Below are 24,241 nucleotides of genomic sequence, written 5' to 3'. Positions count from 1 at the left end.
TTGTGTACTAATAACATATTATAATATATATATTTATGTGGTAGTATTTAGCCAGATGAGATTTACTTGTGTAAATTCTATTACCTGTGTTTGAAACTGATAGTGTTTGTTACTTAATGGTACTCCAAAAAGCACTTTATAACTTCAGACTTAGGTGAGCTTGCATGTTTGAAGAACTCTCTCAATGTTTATTTGTTTCCTCCCTATTGTCTCTTCAGAAATTGTAGAAGAATATATTTAATCCAAGAACTCTAGTCTTCTAATTAGGTGATATTAATTTCATTTAGTTATGTGCCCCTTTATGCAGTCATAATTTAATGTGTGATATTCTTCTGCCTCACAGAACAGGGATGAGTGAGCAAGAACCAAAACTTTTCTGAAAACAGGAAAGAAGGCTTTATTATATAAAGCTTAAACAGAAAAGCAAGAGTGACAGGATTTCCATACAACTGAAAGATTATCTTCTTTAAATGTGTAACTCATGTTTGCTCTTTATGGGCAGATTGTTAGACTATATGTTCAGCTCTCTCAAGAGGCATTTAGGACTTCAGATGCAATAGTAAATTAATTTGCACAATAGAGACAATAATGAGAAATTTGATTCCAAACCAGAGATGTGAAACTTTTGTGGAATTCCCAATCATTAAAAAGCATAAATGACAGCTTTATTTACTTGTGTAAATGAATCCACCAAGGAGGTAAAACACAAGATCGACAGCATTAGGAAGAGCAGCCCCTTTTTTATCTCCAAAGAGATGTGACTTACATCAGTGTTATTGCCAGCTTTCCTCCACGTCACTTGGCTACCCCAGTCCCCTGAGAGGCCAACGACAACAAAGCAAGGGCAGATGAGAGCCCTGGTGTGTGCAGGCCTCGCTCCTCCTGAGATAACTGAGGTTACTCCTGGCAACGAGGAGGTGACAGTTGACAGCCATCGTCTCAGAAAGGAAACCATTCGTTTACTCAGAGGCCAACACAAAGCTTCCAGATGGGAACAGTTTTCTGTCACTGTCTATCAAGGCTGGAGCACAGCTCTCCAGCCTTCTGTGACATCAATTTTATGCTGAGAGCACAGCAGTCTCAAAAAACACTGAAGAGCCATTTACTTGTGAAGTATAAGAAACATCTGTCAGGGGCTAAAAGTATTAAAGAAATGCTTAACCGTACATTGAGTTGGCAGAATCTTAGGCTCAGACTACAGGAAAAAACATTAGCAGTGAAAGTCCACAAGATTTATCCTAATTTATCAGATTACTTCCTCAGAAAGTCTCCTTTTGAACTGCTCTTCAACAGAAGAACAAATGTGTAGACTTCAATGCTTAATAAAGCTAAAAAGCTTCTCCCTGGGGTAATTGAAATTTTTCCATCAAAGGGTAGATAGACCTGGTTGCAGCTGCAACAAAGAAGAAACATATAAAGCCAAGTGGAAAGCAGTTAGACAGCATTGGTGGTGTAGGACCATTGAACATGGTCTTGCTAATTGGAATCTATAGCACAGGACATTCAACTACATGCTGGGCAAATGACCCTGAAAGTTTCAAGTCTATCTAGTATAAAAAAAAAAAAAAGTTCAGATGTAAAAATAATCATAGGAATGATGGATTCTGTATCCTTGAATGGGCATAGCCAACCAGAGATCTGGGTAACTGGCAAATTTCTTTTTTAAATAAGGCCCTTTGAGTCCCATATATGCATCTACTTTCACAAGCATTTCAAAACCCGTCTTCTAATAATTTCACACAGAGCTTTCAGAGCAGCAATGTTCAAAAGAATGAAAGTAATGAAACACAGCAAAGTTTTACATTTTTATTTCTGTACTTTGGGAAAATTCCTATTGAAGACAGAAGGCAGTTCAAATTGGAATTGCTTTACTGCCAACAAAAATGTGTGACTCTTGATCTAATGAAAAATTAGAGAGATTGAAAAGCAGAAGTAGACTTAGGAAAGATTTCAGTTACAGCAGGATGCAGCCCTTATTGCATTTGTAGTTCAAACTGTGATCTCTAAGGAGATCTAAATTGCTCCGAAGTGTGGAATTTAGGGTATTTGAGACTTTATTTTCTCAGGGGAACAAGTATGGGTAGCTAAGACATCAGGTTTTATTGTCACACATTTGGAAAACATATGTTATTTTAACTTAAAATAAAATTTCATTTAATTATGAAAATGTTAAAAAGCCTTGTCACGTCAGGTAAAAGTTGCTCAAAATGGTTCCAAAAAGTGGAAATTGTTGATTTTTTTGGAGCTTCCATTCTGATAAACTGATTTGGATAAACATACTTTTATTTTACACTGTAAAAGCTGTTGTGTTTGTCATTGTTATTGGTATGTAATAACTTCTAAATAGTTGTCACATACTCTGTACCTTTGTGAGCACTAAAGTATTTCTGGGAAGTGAAACAGCTTCATCAGCAAAAGCTGGAATTACACCTCACACTAGGACACAAGGATGTCAGAAGAAGCTTCCCACGAACGCTGTGTCTGTGCTTCGGTGCCCCTCAGAGGTGAAAGACCCAGCTGAGGGGTGGAGAATCTTCCCTTGGGTGCAACACCACGTTACAGGTCTGTGCTTCTTCCCACACAAATATGACTTCATTCCAGCTTATTCCAGTGTCTTGATGGGATGTGGAATTGGCTGGGTGCTACAGATATGGGCACACAGTTCAGAGAGTAAAAGAACTCCAAGCGAATTCCTGCCTCAGGACAGCAAAAAAGTAAATTTTAACTTGGATGTTCAAAATACCAGTTACCATTATGTTGGATATAAATTAATCTTATGGGTCTTTGTATGTTGATGCTTGAAACCATCTCTTCTACCATTCTTTTTTAGTAAGAAAAAGCATGTGAATATCACAAGTGACCATTGTGTATTTTCATGTATTCCCCAGAACTGTTCTTTCTCTCTTGGTTTCCCTCATCTATCACTCATTTTATCTAGCCTCCTCTCTTACCTCATATTTTTCATTCATCAAACTATTTTTCATGAAAACCTGAATTTTGACCTTTCCTTCCACTGTCGTTTGAACTTTTGTTTTGTTGTTCTTTTCCCTCTATTCTTGACTTTTTTATCATTTTTCTCCTTCTTGTTTCTTTTCACGTATACTTCATCCATTTGCACTAATCCTCCTCAGCCCCTCCATTTGACAGATCTAATGTAGTTACAATGTAGTTGCAAAACCACTTCTTTTCCACTGTCTAAAGCAGCATTTTAAATGTTGAACAGAGGAACTCCCTTCCAAAATCCATCAGGAAAAGTCCAGGGCTGGACATATCACTCCAGTGCGACAGAACAAAACAAGCAGGCACATACAGCTGTGGTAAGAGCAGGTCAAAGCAACCTCAGCCCTTCAGGCTCAGCTGATGAGCCTTAGGGCAAAAAATCACTGGTGAAATCACGTGCTGTGGTGTCTAATATGCCAGACAGCCAAGAGCATTTGGCATCAGGGGATCAAACAACTGAAAAAAGGGATGTGGAAGCATGCCAAAGGCATGATGTCCTAAGCACTTATGCAATAATTTTACTGATTAGATCAAAAGAATGGTCAGTTTTGTTGTATTTATCAGAACTGTCTATTTTGTCACCAAAGTAGCTTAATGAGTTCCCTTTTTCATCTCAACAGATAGGCAGTCTGGGAAAACACCATGCTATTAATAGAATGGTATTTTTAGAAAGATGGAAAAAAGAAAAAGGCAAGAGTCCAGATTTTATCCCACCCTCTTCAATGGCATCTGTGATACAACTGGAACACACGTACCAGAGGAAGGTCACCTCAGTTGAAAGAGCATTTACAGAAGCCACAGGAAACATTTGAACTTCTTGATAACTCCCTTCACTGAGATATTCTCTGTTCCATACTGCCTCACCCTATCTATCTACCAGCACAGATGGGTTTGAGGAAATGTAGATTTGTATTATGTGAGTTACCAGCTACTTCTTGCAATCATCAAAATGTGCATGTTTAATCCCTTACTCTGAGTATCAGTATTTAATTTCTTAACTCAGTGTCTATGACTAAAGTAATAGAAAAGGGCCCTCTGATTTTTTTGAGGGAGATGAATGCAATCCACATTGGGAGAACAACTGATATTGAAATCCTGACACTAACATATCAACATTCTAGCACTTCGTAAAATGCTTATATCTGCTTCTGGGGGACTTGAGCTCTCTATTTATCAAGTTTCTTTACATATGCACATGATGACAAACATACAAAAATACATATATATGTAATTTATATGTATCTGTATAATAAATATCTGTTGCTCTACAGGTGGGACTTTTCAGGGAAACCAGAAAATACATATACACAGAATGCTTTACATTATTGTTCCAACAAATTTGAAGAAAACTTTCTTCTCAGCTCCTTCCTTTCCAGATGAACACAGATTAAGCCAACTATTAAGTAATTCTTATATCCTTTCCATTCAGATGCTAAATAAAACACCTAAGTAGTTTGCTGTATCAGAGCCTTCAAAAAGTAGTGTGTCAAGACAGAAACCTTCTTTCAGAACTGTCAACAGCAGAGTGCCTTGAGCTAACAACTGATCTCCTTTTGAAATGAATTATTTTGTGCTTTAAGTTATATCAGGTAATCCTCTAGGAGAATATATAAGCTTTTCAGTTTGTTTGCTGAGTTTCACACAGACGCATTGCTAACTTCTTCCTACCTCTAAGTTCCTTCCTCTCTCTTTGCAAACTGCATTTCTTCATTGGGATTGATGTGCATCCCTTTTCTACTTCAGGTACACCTTTGTTTAAGTGCTAATGTTTCATGTTTTCATGTCCTGTGGAACTAAATTTCTATAACTCAGATCATGTATTAATGGTAGCAACATGCCCACTGTCCACCGTCTCTCACAAATTTTTCTCAGAGCTTCATTGCCTCCTTTTTAGAGCAGCCCCTGACTTTAAGAAATTAAATACAAATACTCAGAACCAGGGATTAAACATGCACATTTTGGTGATTGCAGGAGTTATCAAGTAACTCATATCACATAAACCTACATTACCTATAAACCCTGCTCTTGGTCCAGTCCCACACTAGAAATGCAGATTTATCTTTACATGACACCGACACTGAAAGTTGGCCGCAGTCTCAAGTCAAAACAAAGGTAGCCTGGACTTGCCTGAGAACCAAACAAGAACCAAAAGTGGATCAGTTATAAAGGAAAACATTACTTTCCTCCCCTTGTTTCCATTGAAAGTATTCAGAAGACAGAAATTGTATGGGTTTATGTGGGTGGCAAGAGTGATAGGAAGGATATAACTCCTACCACTTGTAGTAAGAACTTCTGAACCTGAAGTTAATTCTACGGCAGGTTTTCCCACACCATTACATCACCACAACTGCAGAGGAGTACCAAGGTCCCTCTGGAGCTCACTGCATTTACTTCCTGACTTGGAACAAAGGCACAAGTTTGGACCAGCTGCATCCACACCAGCATTCAAAAGAGGCAGATGCAATGTGGTAATGAAAATTAGCAAACCAAGCCAACCCCATGAAAAGTTGGATTGTGAGTGGATGAGCTTCCACCCATTGCACAAAGTCCATTAAACAGCAGTGTTCTCATTGGAGTTCATTAAAATTTCAGTGAAATGATTCTGCAGTTTCTTTGCACAGTGCCAGGATGAATATTGAGTTTACAGCAGGCATTGTCTAGTGCTTCTCACTGCTTTTAGAATGACATCAAACTTTTCATTTTATTTTCCTTATATTCTTGTGCTGCTACTGACAAAAATGGGAAGACCAATCAAGCAGTGGTAAGGCAGAAGTTCAGCAGTGGAAAAAACAAGGTTCATATGTTGTCATTCAGTGTGAAATTACTTTCACATAGTAGTCTGTTGCCTGGATGTATATGTTTTCCTTTTTCTGAATATGCACATTAGCTTGTGGACTTTGAACAAATGAAACCTGAAGGATATTGCTCATCATTACCGCAGCATAAAAACAGACTGTAAGGAAAACCATTTTTAATATTGGTACTTGATGCCTTCCTTATACAATTTAATTCACTCAGTGACTTTTTCTTTTATAGACTGCAGTAACAGGAAATAGAATACAATAGCAAATACCTACTGCATTCTGTGGATTCTTATCCACTTTTTTATCCTTCTAAACATAGATTTTTAACCCTATACCTGCAAATCATTTTAAGTTCATTTTGTCTAGGCAGATAAATATGAATGCTATCAGCTATAATACGCAAAAAATAAATTTGCTCCAGACTTTTTTCCCTTTGAAGGTAGGTGTAAATGACTGCCAAAGTCCATTTACAATAATAGGAACACTTATGATTTATTCTTTCTCTGATTTCCATGCCAGATAGAGGGCTTAAAACTGAACTGCACAAGAATGTTTTTACATACACTCACTTAGCAACACCTTTTGTGGGTCCTATTTTCAGAAGTGGTGTCTGCTTACAGTACTTGCAGATGTGGCTGAGCATGGATGTGGAGTTCAGCAAACCTCCAGACAAAAATTCATTCATTGGAAAAGGTCAGGAATGCAGTTGTGAAAGGCTGATGAAAACTGCCAGAGATTCTTCTTCAACTCGTTATTAAAATAGGGCAAAAATAACAGTGAACTATAAAACAAAACAAATCAAATCAACACACAAGCTTTTCTAAAGGTGTTTTCTACAACCACAAGCCCACCAGGATGATCTGTATCGAGGCCATATGTCTTTATGTCAGTGTTCTGCTACAAGATATCAGACCCTCTGTTCTACTTGCACAGGTTAACTGGAAGTAACTTTACAAGTTTCCCAGACTTCTTTCTGCCACCCAGGTACAATTCATAGAACAAAGAAAAGATACATGTAAATGAGCAAACTTGGAAGCAGGAAATTTTTGAGAAGAACTTCTCCAAGACTTTTGCTGAATTGTAATGTGGTTTTGTCATTTGGTAAGATATGAGACCAATATGATCTTGTATCTTTCAAATATCCACCTGTGTTGTCTCCACTAAGAATTAATGATGCATAGCAATTTACAGAGCATCTCAGTGCTCCCTGTTTCCTAAGCTTCTGCCAAGGTTGGAAGTCTGTGCATGGATGTTTCTCATAGTCATCAGCCTTCTGCCAAAATTTCAGAATGAGGAATGGAACCAAAAAGGTTTTTACCCACTTAAAGGCGAAGCTGGATTAATTTTTTATCATTATTTTGATTTTTATGGCATGACTTGCTAAGTGTCAGCACTTCCCTTCACTGAATGGAATGTAAGGCCCAGATTGTTACATTGTAAGTCAGAGCGTAAATCTGCATTCAGTTGACCTTGGGTTTTGCTATTTTTTTGAGAAAATATGCTAAGGAAGGATGCTTCTAGGTTTTTATTTTACTGAAAGGTAGGAAATGTGCTCAGAAAAACAGAAAAATGACCCTTGTTCTGTATCAGAAAAGGCACTCAAGTTATTTGGCAGCAAAATAACTGATAGTTTAAAACTAAAACACATTTTTAAAACAAATTTTCAGCTTACTAGTTGTGTAAGAGGAATAGCAATGTGTGCATCTTTTCACAACTAATCTTACTTTAAGAGATCACTATTTTAAACAGCTACATTGTTGACTTCAGTTGTCTCACTCTTGTCCAAATCTTTGGAAATAGCTAAATTTTTTCTGCTTTTGGCTGAGGTAAACATTAACAGTCTGATGTCAGAAGGTCCCTGAGTGACAATTTCCTTGTGACATTCAGTTACACACATGATTCCATTGATTCATGTATGAACTAGTGCATACTCAATACTGATTTAAAAAGTGACAGTGACAGGAATTTTAAAAGGCCTGTATATTTTTCCTACCTAGAAACTTGCAGATTTTGGACAAAAATCACTTCTTCAAAATATGAAAACTCTGCTATGATACTGTTTCACTATGAGTTACATTTCCAGTGGTTTTATGGCTTTTTCTGGACCCTCTCTAGTATGTCCACATACTTCCTGAATTTTAGAAAATGGCATTTGGAAGGGTAGGAGTGTGGGTTGGCTGTTTATTTGCTGAAATCAATGCTTGCAAAGTTTTCTCTCTTGAAAATGTGGTTTATATTGCTCATGCTGTATCACCATCATAAATGCTTTTCCCATCCTAAATAAAGTAAGCAAGCGTTATTAACTTGCATTAATTCATTTTGAAAGACTGTTCCAGAAAATTCTTCAACCTCCCATTGTAAACTTCTTTCCAGACTAAGTCAATTAATAGTCAGTCTATACCTTTTTGGGAGTCTTTCTGCTAGTCATGTTTTCTGTCTTTTACAGGCTGTTTCCCATGGATCATTATTCCCTCTGTGTGCCTTGATGTATTTGAAGACAACATCCTAATCCTTCAGTGTTTAATGCTTCACCCTTTGTTTTGCTCACTCAAATAAGGGAATCATTTTTCTTTTCTTTCCAACCCAAGGTCCCAAGGATACAGAATCCTGCAACTTCTAACTTCGTGTCCCTCTGGCATGATGCAGCTTGCCCTCCCTCTTGAGCTGTAGAGTTTTCAGAGAGGACAGAGAATGGTTCAACCAGATTTACCCAAAGTATCTTCTGGACCACAGCAGCTCTAGGAAATGAAAGTTGCAGTTTCACTGTGGGTGTTGCAAAATGAAACAAACAAAAAAAAAAATGAAATGAAAATGAAACCTTACAAAGTCTGATGAAAAAAAAATTTAAGTAGCTACTATTAGAGGAATTCTGGAGTTCTTGAATCTGGATCCTCCCTTTTCTTATTTCAGTAAATGTTTAAAGCAATTTAATTTAGTAGTTACTCACAATTTACATTCAGTGAAAACTAAACTTAGAACAGGCTGATTTGCTGAAAATTATTATGGCCCACAACCTGCTAAAGTCTTTTTCTACCCCCATTTAACCCAGGCACAGCAGTCTGCTTCAAAATTAACATGTAAACAACCCTGTCCCTTTAACCACTATCATCCTCACTTTCAGAAAAACAAACTTTATCAGGCAAATTCAGATGCAGATTGCATTTGCTCAAGCCAGTCCTCGTTATCACTAAAGCCCAGAACTGTCCCCCAGTTCTGCAAATGTGGACACCCAGGCACCTCACACATTTTGGTATATATTTTTTTTTATCCACATCCTCTTTTTATTCCTAAGGACAGCAGCTCATGCATAGTTTATTTCTGGTTTGTTTTTAACCTGAGACACCATTTTTTAGCAGTTGACAATGAGACTCTGTGTCTTGGTAGCTGAATAAACGAACTTCAGTCTATTCAATCTTGGGACGATTAAAACTTTCGGCATAGAATTTTTGTAGCACAACTGTTTGCTTCATATTATCTGGTTCCTTTATCCTGGAAAATCCTGAGTGGCCTCTGCCAACAGGAAATGAGGAACCTTTATTCAAGAAGGGCTCTCTTGCCCATGTGTGGTCTTAGTACCATGGACAGAACAAACTGTGGGTAATTGGTAAAGATTAAAACAAAATTTAGAATAAAAGGTACCCTCCAAAATTTATGTGGAATAAATTTTATGCAAGACTAGGAATATTCATGCACACAGCATGGGAAAAAACATTCATGCTGTTGAACCCATCTGTCCTTCAGTTATGGCACATCAGAACCACAGAGAATCTCTGAGGTTGAAAAAGACCTTCATGATCTTCAGGTCCAGCCATCAACCCAGCACCGCCTTGTTCACCACTAAGCCATGTCCCCAAGAGCCACTGCCACACTTTCTTTGACCATTTTGACCATTTTTACCCAGCAGCCAGATTTCTCAACACTTGGCCTGTATTGTCCACAAATCCTCACCTGTCTGACAGACATGGTTACAACCGGCACAAGATTAACATGAAGAAACTAAAAATGAAAACATCTGATGGGTAAAATAACATCATGGACTCCTGGTCATTTGGGTCTGACGCCCAATGAGAAAGATCAGCAGGAAGAGCATTTGAAAGCATTGCTATTGAAATGGCCTTAGGCTGGAATTGGAGATTCAGATTAGATATCAGAAAATAAAATGTCATGTTTAGGAGAGTCAGGCATTGGAACAGTGGTCCAAGGAGGGGGTTGTCACTATCCCTGGAGATGTTCAAGAGGCATTTGGATCTGGTGCTGGGTGATGTAGTTTAGGGGTCACAGTGGTACTGGGTTGACAGCTGAATTTTATTATTCTTATGGTCCCTTCCAACCTGAATGATTTTACGGTTCTATATTTAAAACTATTGCAAAAACACATGGATTTGGCACAGGTACAGGCCGTTCATCAGGCTCTGCATGACTAAGCTTATGTGAGCATCCAGCTCATAGCACAATTCGCGTCCCAGCGTGTTGCGAGGGCCAGCACACCAGGCATTTTTTATTTTTTATTGTTTGTCGGCAGCAGCACACGGGGCAGGCAGGGCAGCCCCGGCGGGGCGTGAGCAGGGCGGGGCAGGGCGACCGCCCCAGGGCTGGCGCTCCTTGAGGGACAAAGCCGATCCGGGGGCTGATGTCGGCTACTATCTTAAGCGCCCCGGGCGGCGGCTCAGGAGCCAAAGGTGCCCCCTCGGGCGCGGCCTTTTGAGCGGCGTTCATTGAAAAGCGCGGCCCGCCCCGCACCGCATTGTCTCCGCACGCAGCGCCCGCCGCCCCCCTCACGCGGCCGCACCCGCGCTCCCCCCTCAGCCCCGCGCCGGCGGGCGGGGAGATAACGGCGGGGAGCCCTTCCCGGGAGCCCCTCCCGCAGAGACCGCCCCGCTCCGCCAGCGGCGGAGAGCCCTCCCCGCAGGGCCCGCCGCGCTCCGCTCCGCTCCGGCCCGCCGGGAGCAGCAGGAGGGGCCGGAGGCGCGGCCCGGCGGGCGGGGGGCGGAGGGGGCGGGCGCCGCGCTCCCCCCGCGGTGACAGTTTCTAGAAGCTCGTCCCGGCGTCCTTTGCGGCCCCAACATGGAGGAGCTGACGGTGGAAGTGCGCGGCTCCAACGGGGCCTTCTACAAGGTACCGGCGGCGGGGGCGGCGCGGGCGGCTCTGCGCCCCGCGGGGCCGGGGCCGAAGGGCCGCGGGGGAGGGGACGGTGAGCGGGGAAGGTGCGAGGGGTGCGGGGCCGGGGGCGGCAGGGATGGAGCGGAGCGGGGAAGGAGCGGCGGGGGGGCGGCGGTGACGAGGCTGCTGAGGGCTGCGCGCAGGGGAGGTTCGTGTGTGGGGAAGGCAGAGCGCTGGCGGGGCCGGGGGGAGCAGATGCGCGGCCCGGGGATTCCCTGAGCCTTCATTTTGGGAAGGGGGGGTGGGTGGGTGTGTGGGGGGATTTGGTGTTAGAAGATGCAGGGGCTTTTGGATGGGATGGGGTGAACCGGGGCGATAATAATGATTTTAAAATGCTTTAAATAATTTAATTTTTTTAAAGATTTGGAGTTTATTTATGCCTTCAGAAATCTTCCTTCACCATCACCCTCCCTGGAATGTCAGGATGGTACAGGATCAATGCAGAATACGCTCAGCTGTTGCCTGTCAGTCATTTTCCCTTAAGCCTGGCTTCAGATGTTTAAGAATCCCAGCTCTTTTTATGGCAGTAGGCTCCTGTCTTCCTCTCCAGAAGGGCTGATTCCAGCCAGTATTGTGAGCACGCAGTGTGGCTGTGTTCTGGGAGGATTTAATCTCGGGACTCTCTTCAGCTATTGTGCCTAGCCACATGCACTGTGGCATTGCACAGGCAATACTGCACTTGGTGTGGGGCTATCCCGTTTGATTCCCCCTCCCCCCTTCAGAATTTCCTGTGTGCAGCTGTGGATTTGGCTTGGGAATCATGTGGTGACTGTACAGTATGTAGAGGCAGTTGGGTGTAAGGGATTGTAACCAGCTGACTTCAGGAGTTAGTTCTTTCAACTGGCCAAGACAAATGGGAGATACCCATATGAGGAAAGAATGTAGTGGGATAAACTGCATCCCTAGTAGGGGACCCTCTGAAATTTTTACCAAAATGAGTAGGTAATAAATTTTATACAGTGGATAATTTTTTTGTTGAACCTGAAATATCACACCGAAACCCACATCAGAATCATTGTGTCTAGAACAGGATGATCCTAAATAGTAGTCTTTTTTTTTTTTCCCCCTGAGCATTAAGAAGCCCAGAATTTGGAAACATTTTTCTTAGCTTTCCAGTTTATACTTTGTGATATTGGACAGCTTTCCAAATTATGGATCAGTTGCTGTTCTGCTTAAGAGGAGTGTCAGACACATGGGAGTATGAGGTGTGCTGAATTTTTGGACTGAAGGGATTTGTGTGCATGGAATTTGCTACAATAAGCCTGATTTAAAATCTGTGAGGATGACATCTCCTAAATCAGTGAGAATTATCAGCCTTGGATTAGCACCATCATGTGTTTTAGCCCTGTGAACAGTGACTTAAAAAAGCAGAAGTTTTAATTAAAAATGGCATAATGGCTTTGAGATCAATGAAGTGGGGATTAAGTCCAGTGATGGCATCTTCATGGTGGATGAAGGAAGGTTAGAATGATTGGATGCACAGTGATCAAAGCCCCAACTCAGAGTAATCCACTGTTAATGGAGAGGGGGAAAAACAACCCCCATAAAAAAAGACCCAAACCAAATCATTCAAACAAGCAGAATTTTAAAAGATTCTTGTGAGCTAAATGCAGTGAAGTGTGTGTGTCAGGGACTCCATTTTGTGAGTCTTACTCTTGAGGAAGGCAGAGGTTCTGCATTTATTTTGGAACTAGGTAACACTCCTAGGTCACTTGCTGTTTAAAGTGACCTAAAGCAAAGAGGTGTGTCAGTCTCTTTTAGGAAGTGTCCTATTTTGGGCACCAATAGCATTGATCATTGCAAGATAATGAGAAGAGGCTCATCTTTTCTAAGCTGTGTGATATTCTATGGAAGGTGTCAACAGTTTTCTGAAGAGAAAAAGCAGAATTTGTAAGATGGGGTGAGATTTGAGGTTTACCTTTAGGACAGTCTGAATTTTGGATTAATTAGCACAGCATAACCCCAGGTAAATGAGATCAGAAAGGTCCAACAGAGATAAAAATGAAAATAATTATGTAAACAATAACATGAGAGATTTTATTTTAATGAGTTATTACTATGATGTGCAACTTAGGTGCAATAGAACAAATGCAGTGGTTAAATCTGTTGGAGCATTATAGTGGGTTTTCAGTACTTAGTAGAGGTATGACCATGGTACATGGTACTCTTTATTATAAAGTTTCTTTAGTTCCTCTAAGAATTTCTCTTCAGTTTTAACAGAGAATTCTTCCTAAGTGCAGGAAGAACACATGTGATATGTATACACTATGGTTGCAATAAATTGGTATGAAAAATTAATAATCTTTATTAAAATTCATGCATCATGAAAAGATTTTTGAGTTTTCATGTATCAGTGGGCAGTTATGGTAAATCCAAGGTAATTTAAAAAAAGAAAATTGTAAGAGGAAGCATATTATGATCTAATTTTAAACTTGTATATCTAAATCACCAAACTAATTTGTGGGGGTTTTTTTGGTTTTTTTTTTTTTCTGTTTGCTTTAAAGAAGTAATATAATCTGGAGAACAGGACACAGTTATATTTCATGCCAGGTTCTCAACCATTACACAGCAGAGCCAGTGTTTAGCCACTTCCTGCAGCTTGGAAGACTTTGCATATATCATAATTTTGAGCACCCATTGTCTTTGGAGAACAGATGGCACTGATGGGGCTTGAAATGGTTATGGGCTTCTGAAAAATGGGATTTGTGCTGTGGAACAGGGGCAAACAGATAAGGTTGCTGAAGAAGGTTATGGGCTTGCATAAACTAAAGGTGTTGTCAGGGCTTCCTTTGTGTAGAGATGCTTTCTAGTTGAGGATTAGCTGGCAGGAAAGTTTTTGTCTTTGGGACATTAGAATGGACTGTATTTTATGAGTGGTCAAAAATACTTGGATTTCTTTGGTTTCTGAATGTGTTGAAGAGAGTGAAAGCTGAATACTCCCAGCCTTGTCTTGGCCTGCTTGCAGTGTTTTCAGGGTGATGGTTCACTGTGCCTTTAAGATGAAGTAATTCACAGAATCACAGATGTCTGAGGCTGGCAGAGACTATGGGAGTTCACCTGCTCGGGTAAGGCCACCTAGAGCCAGTTCTCCTTATCCAGATGGCTTTTGAGTATCTGTGAGGATGGAAACGCTACAACTTCCCAAACAACCCGTGCTTCTCCTCAGTCACTCTCAGAAAAAAAAAAAAAAAAATAGTTTCCTGACATTCATCATTCATTCAGAAATTCCCATATTCCCATTTGTGTCATTACTTCTGGACCTGCCAGTTGTGGAGGGTCTTGGAAGAACCAGACAAAAACTTCAGTTTTACTCAGTATCTCCATCAGTCTTTATGTGCTCGTTTATGCAGATTAATGGTGATGCACATTATTCATGATCTACCACCTCAGCTTCCCTGAAATAGGTTGGGCCTTACAGTAAGACCAAGGTACATGAATTGAACATCAGATCAATTCCTGTGAGTCAGTGGCATTTGAACAACTGTGGAAGATCCATTGTGTACTTCCTGCTAGAGACTTAGCTGTGCTGGAGAATGGGCTCTGGTGTGCTTCAGGCCCTTCTGTTTCTTAAATTCTACAGTTGTAGCTGTTTAGATTATGCAAGGGGAAAAAAACCCCATGAATTAAAATGGGACTCAACCCTTAATTTACAGGTTCTGAAGTGCTTCCTTGTTGGCCTGTTCCTCTTTCAAGAGGTGCAGTTGTTCTGGTAACAAGACTAAGCAAAATACTGGTAGCAGGAGTTGGCATTGGCCTCAAGGCAGACACAAGCCAAAATATTACTAAGGGGAAAAAATGATGAATGACAAGTACACACCATTTCTCCACATGTAGAGCCAAAGCTTGATGAGCAGCTCTGTGGGAGTGAAGGTTTATGCATCAATAAAAGTACAATTATTTTTTAAGTTTTTCTTAAAATTTTTAATTAGTGGCTTTGCAAACAACTTGAGTTGCTCTGAGTGTTTTTTTTAGCTGGAGGGTTATTAAAGTAGGAAATTGTCATTAGGAATGTAGCTTACACATTGTTACACCAGCAAACTGTAACTGGAATGACCTTTGGTTTTTTCTTTAAAGATCTTAACTGTGTTGTAACTGTCATCATTTTTTTATTACATATAGCCCTACATCTATATGGGTGGGAAATTTTAAACATTTTAAAGTTATTCCCGATTAGTTGAAAGTTGTGTAGAGTCTTGAAAGAAGTAGCTGTAGTTAATGTTGCTGTTGCTGAGCTGTTTGGTTGAGCCTTTTATGCTGATAGAAGGGGGATGCCAGAGGTATTGGTTATTGACTGCTGAGGTACATGATCAGTGGAGGATGTCTTCCAGAAGTTTTGCCCTTTTGGAGGATGCAGATGAAGAAACCAGTGTAAGAAATGAGTCATTGAGACTTCCATGAGTAAGCCCAAATTCAGTGCTGAGGCAACTGTCAGAACAACACTTGAATTTGCATGTAATTGTGGATGGAAATCAGCAGTAATGTCATAAATTAAACTATGCTTGTTAAAACTGATATGATAGTTCAGGATATTTTTCTTTTCTGATACCTGCTTGTGGTGGTTGTGTTTTGCAGTAAGCCACAGCTACTTGCTTTTATCAGTTCCATGTATAAACAGGTGGAGCTAATAACTTAAAATGAAAATAATACTAAGTACAGACCTTCTTGTCAAGTGGTTTGATTATTTACAAATTTATTTTGTTTGCTTAATTTTCTTTTTGTTTCCTTTGGGGGCTCAGCATGAGATACATCCTTTAGCAATAATTATTTCATGTGTTTGTTACATGAAACAGTTGTGTTTCAGTGTTAGTTAGAAATACCAAGGGTTCTTGTATCTGAAAAGGAGTGAAAGGCTTGGTAATTGGATATATTGGTATAGGCTGCTTGACCTTTATGGCACTGGTTCAGCAACAGTCTGTGGTACCAGATGCCGAAGTGTTTGCAGTTTGAAATTGGCTCAGCAGTGGGTACGGTGATATTAATACAGTTTTAGTGTGCAGGTATGTGTGACTCAAAGGCCAGCACAGTGGCTGTCCCTGGAAAGAAAGTTTGCAGCTAAACTAACAGCACCTCATTTTTAGATTGGATCACCCTATGTGGGGATCAGATAAACTTAGAGAATGTAGGATATAGAGGGAACTTGGATTGCATCTACTTGTTTTACAGATTTTGTGTCTTGCCTAGAATTGGACTTCTAAAAAAAATAGTTGTGTGTGTGTATATACACAGACATACAGTTCACTGTAAGGGCACTTCAGTAAGTCTTGATCCGTTTATGTTATCAGCAGATCCTAATCCTAAATCCATGAGCAAAACCCAGGTAAAAGGGAAAGAGTGTGTGTGGGTGTCTGTTATGAAATGAGGAAGTCTCAGCTGCAGTGATTTTGGTGCAAAAGATTGGCTGAGAGTTTCCTGCCCTGTGGTTCACCCTGTACACCCTGTCCAGCCCCAGGTGAGATTCCCTGGGTGTCCCATCCTGTCCCTCTGCAGGTGCTGGTGTTTGGAGCCCAGCTTCTGCCAAGTGAGTGGCAGAGACAGGTCTGAGCCCAGGATCCTGTGGAGCCAGCAGGACATTAATAGCTCATAGTACAGTACAGTCTCCTGCTCCTCCTGAGCGGGGCTGCTCCAGCCAGGGCATACATGGACTGCCAGAGATGCAGCTCACAGCACAAACGGAGTGACTGACACCAGTATCTGCAGAGGCCGAATCAGAGCTCTGGCAAGATGAAGTCATGTCATTTTTTCTTCCCCTTTTGCCCTCTGCAGATCTGTGTGTGTTACAAAACACAAAGGTTATGTGTAAGCTCACTTGCTGGTACTGCAATTCCTTGCTCTTTTTGATGCCACTGTATTTATTGATGACGTGTTTGGTGGTCTCCTGGTAGCTCTGCCTCGTCTCCCACGGTACATGGAATAATATGTTAGAGCTCTTCAGACTTAGAAACTGGCATTATCTGTCTTAGGCAACACTGCTAAATTAAATTTCAGTGAAGGAGTACATTGTTCATTAGAGCAAAAGTTGAGGTGAGGGATCATTACTTAATTTAGTAGAGAATGTTTTTGATACAGTATCAGGCATGACAAGTGCTAATCTATTTATATAGGTTACCTCACAAATAAAGAACTCCTTCAAAACTCCCTAATTGAAAACCAGGTTATTTCATTTTCTGTTTTATTTTCATCACACTTCTGTAGAAATCCTTGTGAATTTATAGGATTTACTACAATGTCTGTTTTGTATTGTGAAGTGCCATAATGTCACAGGTTTTTTTGGTAAAATCTTTTTTTTTTTTTTTTCAATTTAATTATCATAGGCTCTATGAAGACCTCTTTAAAGACTACACTAAATCTCATCCTGACATGCATGAAATCTTTCTGTTTTTTTCTGGAAGTTGTAAGTGACAGCTGATAAAGTGTATAGGTGGGGTTGAAGGTGGGAAAGTCATATGCAGGAAGTTTTGCTTTCAGGAAATATTCTAATTATACTTCTGATGTCCTTCATGATAGTAATTAAATATTTTCCAATAAAACTATTTAAAAGCCATATTGAATTTCCATTATTTCTAGTTTTATTAAAAATAGACCATACAGTCCATAATACGTCATAGACTTCTGTATTTCAGTTGCTGTAAATGTGATCTCATCCCCACAGCTGTAGAGAAATTGATAATAATAAGAAGTAATTGTATACAGTTACACTCTAATCAGACTTTTTTCATGCCTCACAACAATAAAATTGTTTAATAGTCATGTAATTTTATTTGATATTTACATATGTGCAAATGTGACCTGAAGTGAACACTTGATAGATGTTATGCTGGATTATACTAGGGAGTGGAAGACTTTGGGAATACCAAGTGAAAAAGCTGCACAGGTAATTCCAAGGCAGTTGCTGCCTACGTGTCTGCCAGCAGTGAGTCTGCATTACATTCTCCTGTGGGAGGGAAGAGCAGTGTGCACACTTTGAACTGAAAGACTTCTGTCCGTGAAGGAGTTCCTGAAACCCGCATGGTGTTGTAAAATGTACAGACTCTTGGCTGGAATTTGTACTTTGGGTTTTATTAAAAATTGTCCAGTGTTTCTGTTTATGCAGCTGACATTTGCACAGTGTCAGCTGTTGGTCTGTTGAGAGCCATATTTCTGCATTCCTGTTCTACTTCAGCTTTGGCATTCTTCAGTGGGACCTTAGCTTGAAAACTGGTTGTGGCTATTAAACCTGTGTGTACCTTACACAGAAACCCACACTTCACCTGGTAATGGGCTAATTGTCTTAAATCTTCAAAAGTCATTGCAGTTGGATTCCTTTTTTGCACTTCTTTTGTCGTCTTAATGAAATCTGTCCTCAGTGGATTCATGACTCTCTTAACTCTAAAGAGCATTAAGTTCTGAATGTTAATCAGATGTTTTATGATACCTGAATTGGAATCTCTTGATACTGAAGTTGTGCTTTTCAGCAAAGGAAAGAACTGAATTCAGTTCTGCAGAATAAATTTTTAGTTACTATAGGCTGACCTTAGAAATTCATTGAGTACTGTGAGAACACAACAAGAATAGAAGACCAGGTTCAGCTATGAAATAAAGTAGCATAATGAGGCAGAGACTAGTATTGAATCACAGACTCTTGGATTGCAGATAAATGGCTGTCTCTAGTAGGGAGTTAATCTCTCCCTGTAAATACTACTGTCTGTTGATAAGTTGTCATGAAGCAGAATGCTGGACTGCATGAGGTTGGTTCTCAGTGCTGTGACTTCAGTGTTTTGTCCCTGTATAGAGTTTGGATGAATTGTAGTAGAAAAACTCCTATTTCCTGCACTGTATGCTGCTTTAATTTGTCCCCTTGCTGGGATACATTTGAAGGGAACTGTTGGTAGCATAAATTTGGTAGAAGTTTTGCTTTATATCTGTTGCTGCCTTACCCATGCTTTAGGCAGTAAAATTTTATATGCTCTTTGCATCTTTAAACAGACATAACTTTATACTGCATCTAGTTTCCTTGAAACTGAAAGTCCCTGATTCTGGGTGTGGTTTACTCTCAACTGTTTCACTTGCTTACCTTTCAAAGAAGGAGATTTGCCTGCTTTCCCCTTGCAGTGGCAGGATGGCTTTTGAGAGGGTTTATTTTGTTAGGAGCACACTAGGTGGTTCAACAAGATGACTTTTGGTGACCTGCTTTGTTGAGGGTTACCGGTGTGCTTTCTGCTAGAACCAGTCTTTTGTGTTGCTGACAGATGGGTTTGAGGGAAGCTCGGGGAGCAGAAAAGCAGGTTTTGAGCAAATGCTTTCAGAGCATTGGCCGAATATGAGCTCAGGTAAAAGGAGATTTGTTTTTATAGGCCTTTTGCAGCCAGCTGTCAGTGTGGGCTCCTTTACTGTCTGTCATTACATGGAGGGATCTACTGTGTCAAAATTTATCTTTGCCTGAGCTGACACATAATACCTCTGTGGGCTGGTTGCTCCTTGCACAGCTGATATGTTCTTCGTCTTCCTCAGCTGGCAGTTTCTTAAATGGATATAATCCATTCAGTAGATTTCCTGGAACTTCTTTATCTTAACATAGCTATGCTTTCTTACTCCTTTAAAACTGCAGGGTCCTCCTTGACCACCTCTGCTTGGGCTGGAGCAAAGGCAGGAGTAGTGTTCTTTCTTATTTATTTTTTTATTTTATTTTATTTTTTCCCAGCATGGCTACGCTCCTTAATCAAGAAGTGTAGCAGCTTAATTTCTGCATGGATACTTGGGTATAACCTTGTGAGATTGATCTTTGTTTCCAAGTTTTTGGTATAATGAATGCCCCCTAAATGTAAGCACAAAAATACCATGAATACGGTATTCTCTTCGTTTTCCTGGGAGGTCCTACAGGCATTTGGCCTCATCCAGTCCCCAATTTAGTACCTGAAAGATGATACCATAACTGGTTGTGTGGCAGCCTCTACTGCCAAATGTGATACAAACTGGCTGCTGGACTGTTCAGGGGGACAGTTGTTTAGGTTTCAGTTTGTGCTGGGAGGAACACCAGTGAAGCAAATAGTGCTGTGCACAGCCATTGGAATAACTGTCCTTGCCTGGATCTCTCATTTTTTTTCCTATAAAACACCTCTGCACACCTGTGAATAGAGTAAGAAACTCTTGGTAGTGAGTTCAGTTGTACATCAGCTGGTCAGATTTGAGCAGTCCCTGCTCCGCATGTCTTGGAATAGCCAGCTAAGAATATCAGCAACCTCGTGCAAAGAGTGGGAGTGTGTCTTGGAGCTTTCTGAGATTGGAACCTTGGTATTAGTGGTGGTCTTGGCTCAGCTTCAGGCTGTACTGAAATTGCTGCCTTTTTGATTTCACATGCATTTTTGTAACAAAAATGTTTTTGTTTTAGGGATTTATCAAAGATGTTCATGAGGACTCCCTCACAGTTGTATTTGAAAACAAGTAAGTATTTTATTTTTAAAATGATTATTTCAATATTAGGTTATTTCAGATTTTACTTTTGGTATTTTTTTGTTTAATTGTTTTGCCTTTAAGAGGAAGCTGATTTCATTAGATATAGTTCTAGAAGTACAGGCTTACTATTCTGTTCAGCTTTCATGAGCTGCCGTCTTAAATCTATATCAGAATCCAGTTCATCAGTTACACAGTCCTGTACATTCTTTGGTATCTTTAGTGATGCCTATAGATGTGACAGTCAGATTTAATTAACATAGGAATCAGTGGCACAGGTTTGATACTCTTACATGAAAGCAGGAAAATATGGAAAACAACAAAGTACTCAAATGAGCAATTCTGTGTCTACTCTCTGGAATGCTGATCAGTATTCTCAACCAGAGAGAAGTAAAAATATCCCGATGGTGATTTTTTTCTTTTAACTATTAGGAGGATAAATATTCATATATATCCAGTAAAAACACCTATTGTTTTTGAGTAGAAAAAGAGTGCAAATCTGTTAGCAAATCTTGAAAAAGAATTATCCATGAGGGCCATTTCATTTAATATATAAACACAGCAGTGCTGCTGGGAGCTTGTAGTGGCAAGCCAAGGCTAATCCATGGGTTGGTAAAGTACAAATGAGTACCTGTTCAGCATTCTGACTGATAACACTGGATTATGGGAGATTCCAGTGCTAATTCCAAATACTCTGTGAGCTACATCCTCTTTCCTGTTTCCCTTCCAGTTACTAGGTGGAGATCCTATAAAATATGTCACCTTTTGATGTGAAAATGGTTATAACCTTTGCCAGCTCTAACCTGTAGATTAGTCTTTGAGCCTTTCTTGAAGAAAGATTGCTGGGTAATAAAGGTAATGCTAGGGAGTGTGCAAGTGTGTCTTTCTAAACAGTATTTATAATCCTGCTGATGTAATGTGTGTATGTGTGTGTACATTTACACGTGTGTTAAAAGAAATCCTTGGGGTGGACACATAAATAATCCTGGGGCTTACCCTGCAAAACAGTGTTTTTTTCTTTCTAACCTATGCTTTCTAGTCCTTCTTTTATGAAGAAAGTTAGAAAGTTGAGGTGGCAACTGTAATTTGTACTAACACTGAGGTTGTTATGGAATCTGTTACTGTTTCCTAGGTTTTCATACCCTCACCCCAAAACCCAGCAAACAAAAAAAAGTTAAATGCTTCATTCTATCCATGGTCTAAGAAGATGTGACAAATCATGAGTTTAATCTTCAACATCCATATATTTCTAAAGAAAAGTAATCACTTCTCTTTGCATTTAAAATACATACTTTGATGTCAGAAAGCAAGTAAGCTAATGGAACTGCCAGGAGTTCACAGGAGGAGTTGAATTGTTGGCAAATCCATTTCTAGTGTTTAGTATCCATATTATCTGTGTTCTACAGAAAGTCTGGTAGCAGCCATAGTTCAAAAAGGATGGGCTGCAGCATATGTAGAGTGTTCTGATGACTAAAAATAGATCTGATCAGGAAGTGTGTACACAGTCAAATTATTCTGTGACGTAAATCTGATCAATTTGTATGCTTTTTATGGAGTTAAATTCATAAGGGCTTTAGTGGAACCAAAATTGGCAAGTGTCCTGTTGAGAGCATCAAGTGTTGTGATAGTGATTATAACTAACAAATACACACATCTACACCACAATAGGCAGTCAAAACTGTCACTTTGCATTTTCTGCTATTGTTAGCCAATCTTTATCTACAGCTATTGGTAGATTCCCAAAGTTAAGTGTACCAGCACTAATGATGATTTTGTGACCATAGCAGTGCTCGGTCTCTGGGCAGGTAGCCCTAGTTCTTTTAAGAGACATTTTCTGAGGGTAAGGAGGCAAGGAACAAATGCAGAAGCTTTGGGAACTGGAAACTTTTATTACTGTTGGATGGAAAATTGGATCTTGAGGTACAGTTTCATAGAGGCTCATTGGAGTTTGAAGCAGCTGAATTGAAGGAGAGGCTTCTGTGTTGTAAGAAGCAGGAACCTCCCTTTTTTGTGATGTTTGCTCTGTAGCTTAGGCATCAGTTCTGTCAGATTGTCTTGGTAGGTAGTTTGTATCCCATCACAAGTAATTTTTTAAAACATCTTGGTTTGTTTTTCACCAGTGAGATACTTCAATTCTGGACTTAAAATGTTTTGCCACCAAAATTTGGACTCATATTCTGAGAGCTGAGGCTTCTGTGCACTTTTCCACTGTGCACTTCCTCCACTGGCAGGGAGGTGAAAATCCCAAACTGTGAAATTAGTAACTGTTATATTTGCAGAAAGGACATTTTAACTGCAGCTGCATGTTTTTGTCAGCCCCCTTCACCATTTCTCAGAAATAGAATGTGATTTAATTAACATGTTGTGGCTGAAACAGCTTCCAACCTAAACAAAAGCTATCCATGTCATAGAATCCTGGAGGCTGGGGAAGGCTGACACTTGATCCTCTGAGATCAAGTCCACCTGTGAGGCCTGCACCATGGTGTTCACCACTCTGGAAGTGCCACGTCCATGTGCCCTTGGACCACCTCTGGGAATGGAGATTCCACCACCTCCCTGGACAGCCCATTCCAATGTCTGACCACCCTTTTAGTGAAGAAATTTTCCCTGCTATCAGTCTAAACCTCCCTGGCACACAGAGCTTGACACTGTTCCTTCTCAGGTCCCTCTGAGCCTCCTTTTCTCCAGGCTGAGCCTGCCCCCAGCTGCCTCAGCTGCTGCTCATCAGATCTATGCCCCAGACACTTCACCAGCTTCTTTGTCTTTCTCTGAATGTGTTCCAGCACCTCAGTAATAATCCTCATGCATTTTTGTTGTCTATCAAACTATAATTAAAAGAAAATAATTATTATAATATCTAGCTCAAAACTATATGATATGTAACATCTTAATTTATTGAGGTATTTGAGTGTAAGCTGTTGTTTCAGAGCAAACGTAAATGTATCCATTATCTCATCTAGGAAGTTGCAGACGTGCCCTTTGCTCCTTATGCTCAGACTTGTTCTTCTAAGGCAGGCTGCTCTATCTGCAGGTTATTAAAAGTCAGCAAAGCAAATGACTTGCAGGAATCCTTACTGTTACAAGTTGGTTGGTTCTGATTCTGTTGGTTCTAAAGTGAATCAGATGGGCAGAAAGGATGGATATTGCAATGCTTTGACAGATACCATTAGAAGTCCCTCAGATAGTCCAAATTAATAAGTTTTTTTTTTAAGGGTCTTTTTCTTGTTTTTTTATTTGAACCTTTGTAGAGCCTTTAGTCAGATTTCTGACTAAGAGTGAGGAACAGCTGATGGCATTCTATGACATTCACAGAGTAGAAGGAGAATGAATTTCAGGGGAGCACAGTGAATTTAATTGCTCCCGTTGTCTTCATAAAATGCACTGGAAACATACACTTCTACAAATACAATAATTTTGTAGAATCAACCATAGTAAAACAAATAGCTTTGCTATACAAGAAAGTAAACCTTTATTTTGTATGGCTAGAAATAATTGGTATTGATAAGCAGATGTAAAGATGTTTTGATCTGAATCTGTTACTGGGGAACATCAGCAAGTTTGCAGGTGGAAAGTTTTGTTAAAGGTTAGGCTCAGATTTTCCTGAAATACATAAAACTTCAGTGGTAAGCAGTTGAAATGTTAAATAGGAGGTGGAGAAATGGATGAACCCCATAGTAGACTGCAAAGCTGAGCTTAAATATGTGTAAGAGCTCTATGACTTGAGCAGTAGGAGTGTTAACTACATCATATAATATCTTTTACTGAGGTTTTATGAAAGCCCTTAGTTAAATTATTCAGTTAATTTAAAAATTTTGTTGTTAAATATCTCCTCAGATACTGCTTTTGTCTTG

At 40.0% G+C, this 24,241-nt stretch overlaps 1 protein-coding gene and 1 long non-coding RNA gene across 8 annotated transcripts in view; one reads left to right on the top strand and one right to left on the bottom strand.

Annotated features, from left to right (window-relative positions):
• Positions 1–1,792: 1,792 nt before the first annotated feature.
• Positions 1,793–8,876, bottom strand: LOC117244866. 3 transcript variants are annotated; one of them, XR_004498745.1, is made up of 3 exons: positions 8,752–8,876; positions 6,368–8,567; positions 1,793–2,693 (listed from the first exon to the last, which is right to left on the bottom strand). It is a non-coding gene; the product is annotated as an uncharacterized LOC117244866 (long non-coding RNA). The 3 variants fall into 3 exon arrangements; XR_004498744.1 differs by having other exon boundaries at positions 1,793–8,080; positions 8,206–8,567; XR_004498743.1 differs by having other exon boundaries at positions 1,793–8,567.
• A 1,916-nt stretch (positions 8,877–10,792) lies between these two features.
• Positions 10,793–24,241, top strand: part of FXR1 (FMR1 autosomal homolog 1) — a 33,255-nt gene continuing 19,806 nt past the window's right edge. Inside the window, exons 1-2 of one of the 5 annotated variants that reach the window (XM_015637670.3) lie at positions 10,793–10,919; positions 20,329–20,381. In XM_015637670.3, the coding sequence (XP_015493156.1) occupies positions 10,869–10,919; positions 20,329–20,381 (104 nt within the window). In that variant the 5' untranslated portion in view covers positions 10,793–10,868. Of the gene's footprint in view, positions 10,920–17,281; positions 17,356–20,328; positions 20,382–24,241 lie in introns of those variants that run through there. The other 4 variants (XM_015637674.3, XM_015637669.3, XM_015637672.3 and 1 more) reach the window with 4 other exon arrangements.

This window comes from Parus major, chromosome 9 (assembly GCF_001522545.3).
Source record: "Parus major isolate Abel chromosome 9, Parus_major1.1, whole genome shotgun sequence".
Taxonomy (NCBI): Eukaryota; Metazoa; Chordata; class Aves; order Passeriformes; family Paridae; genus Parus; species Parus major.
Note: the sequence above shows the minus strand (reverse complement) of the source record. Positions and strands in the feature narration are given on the sequence as shown.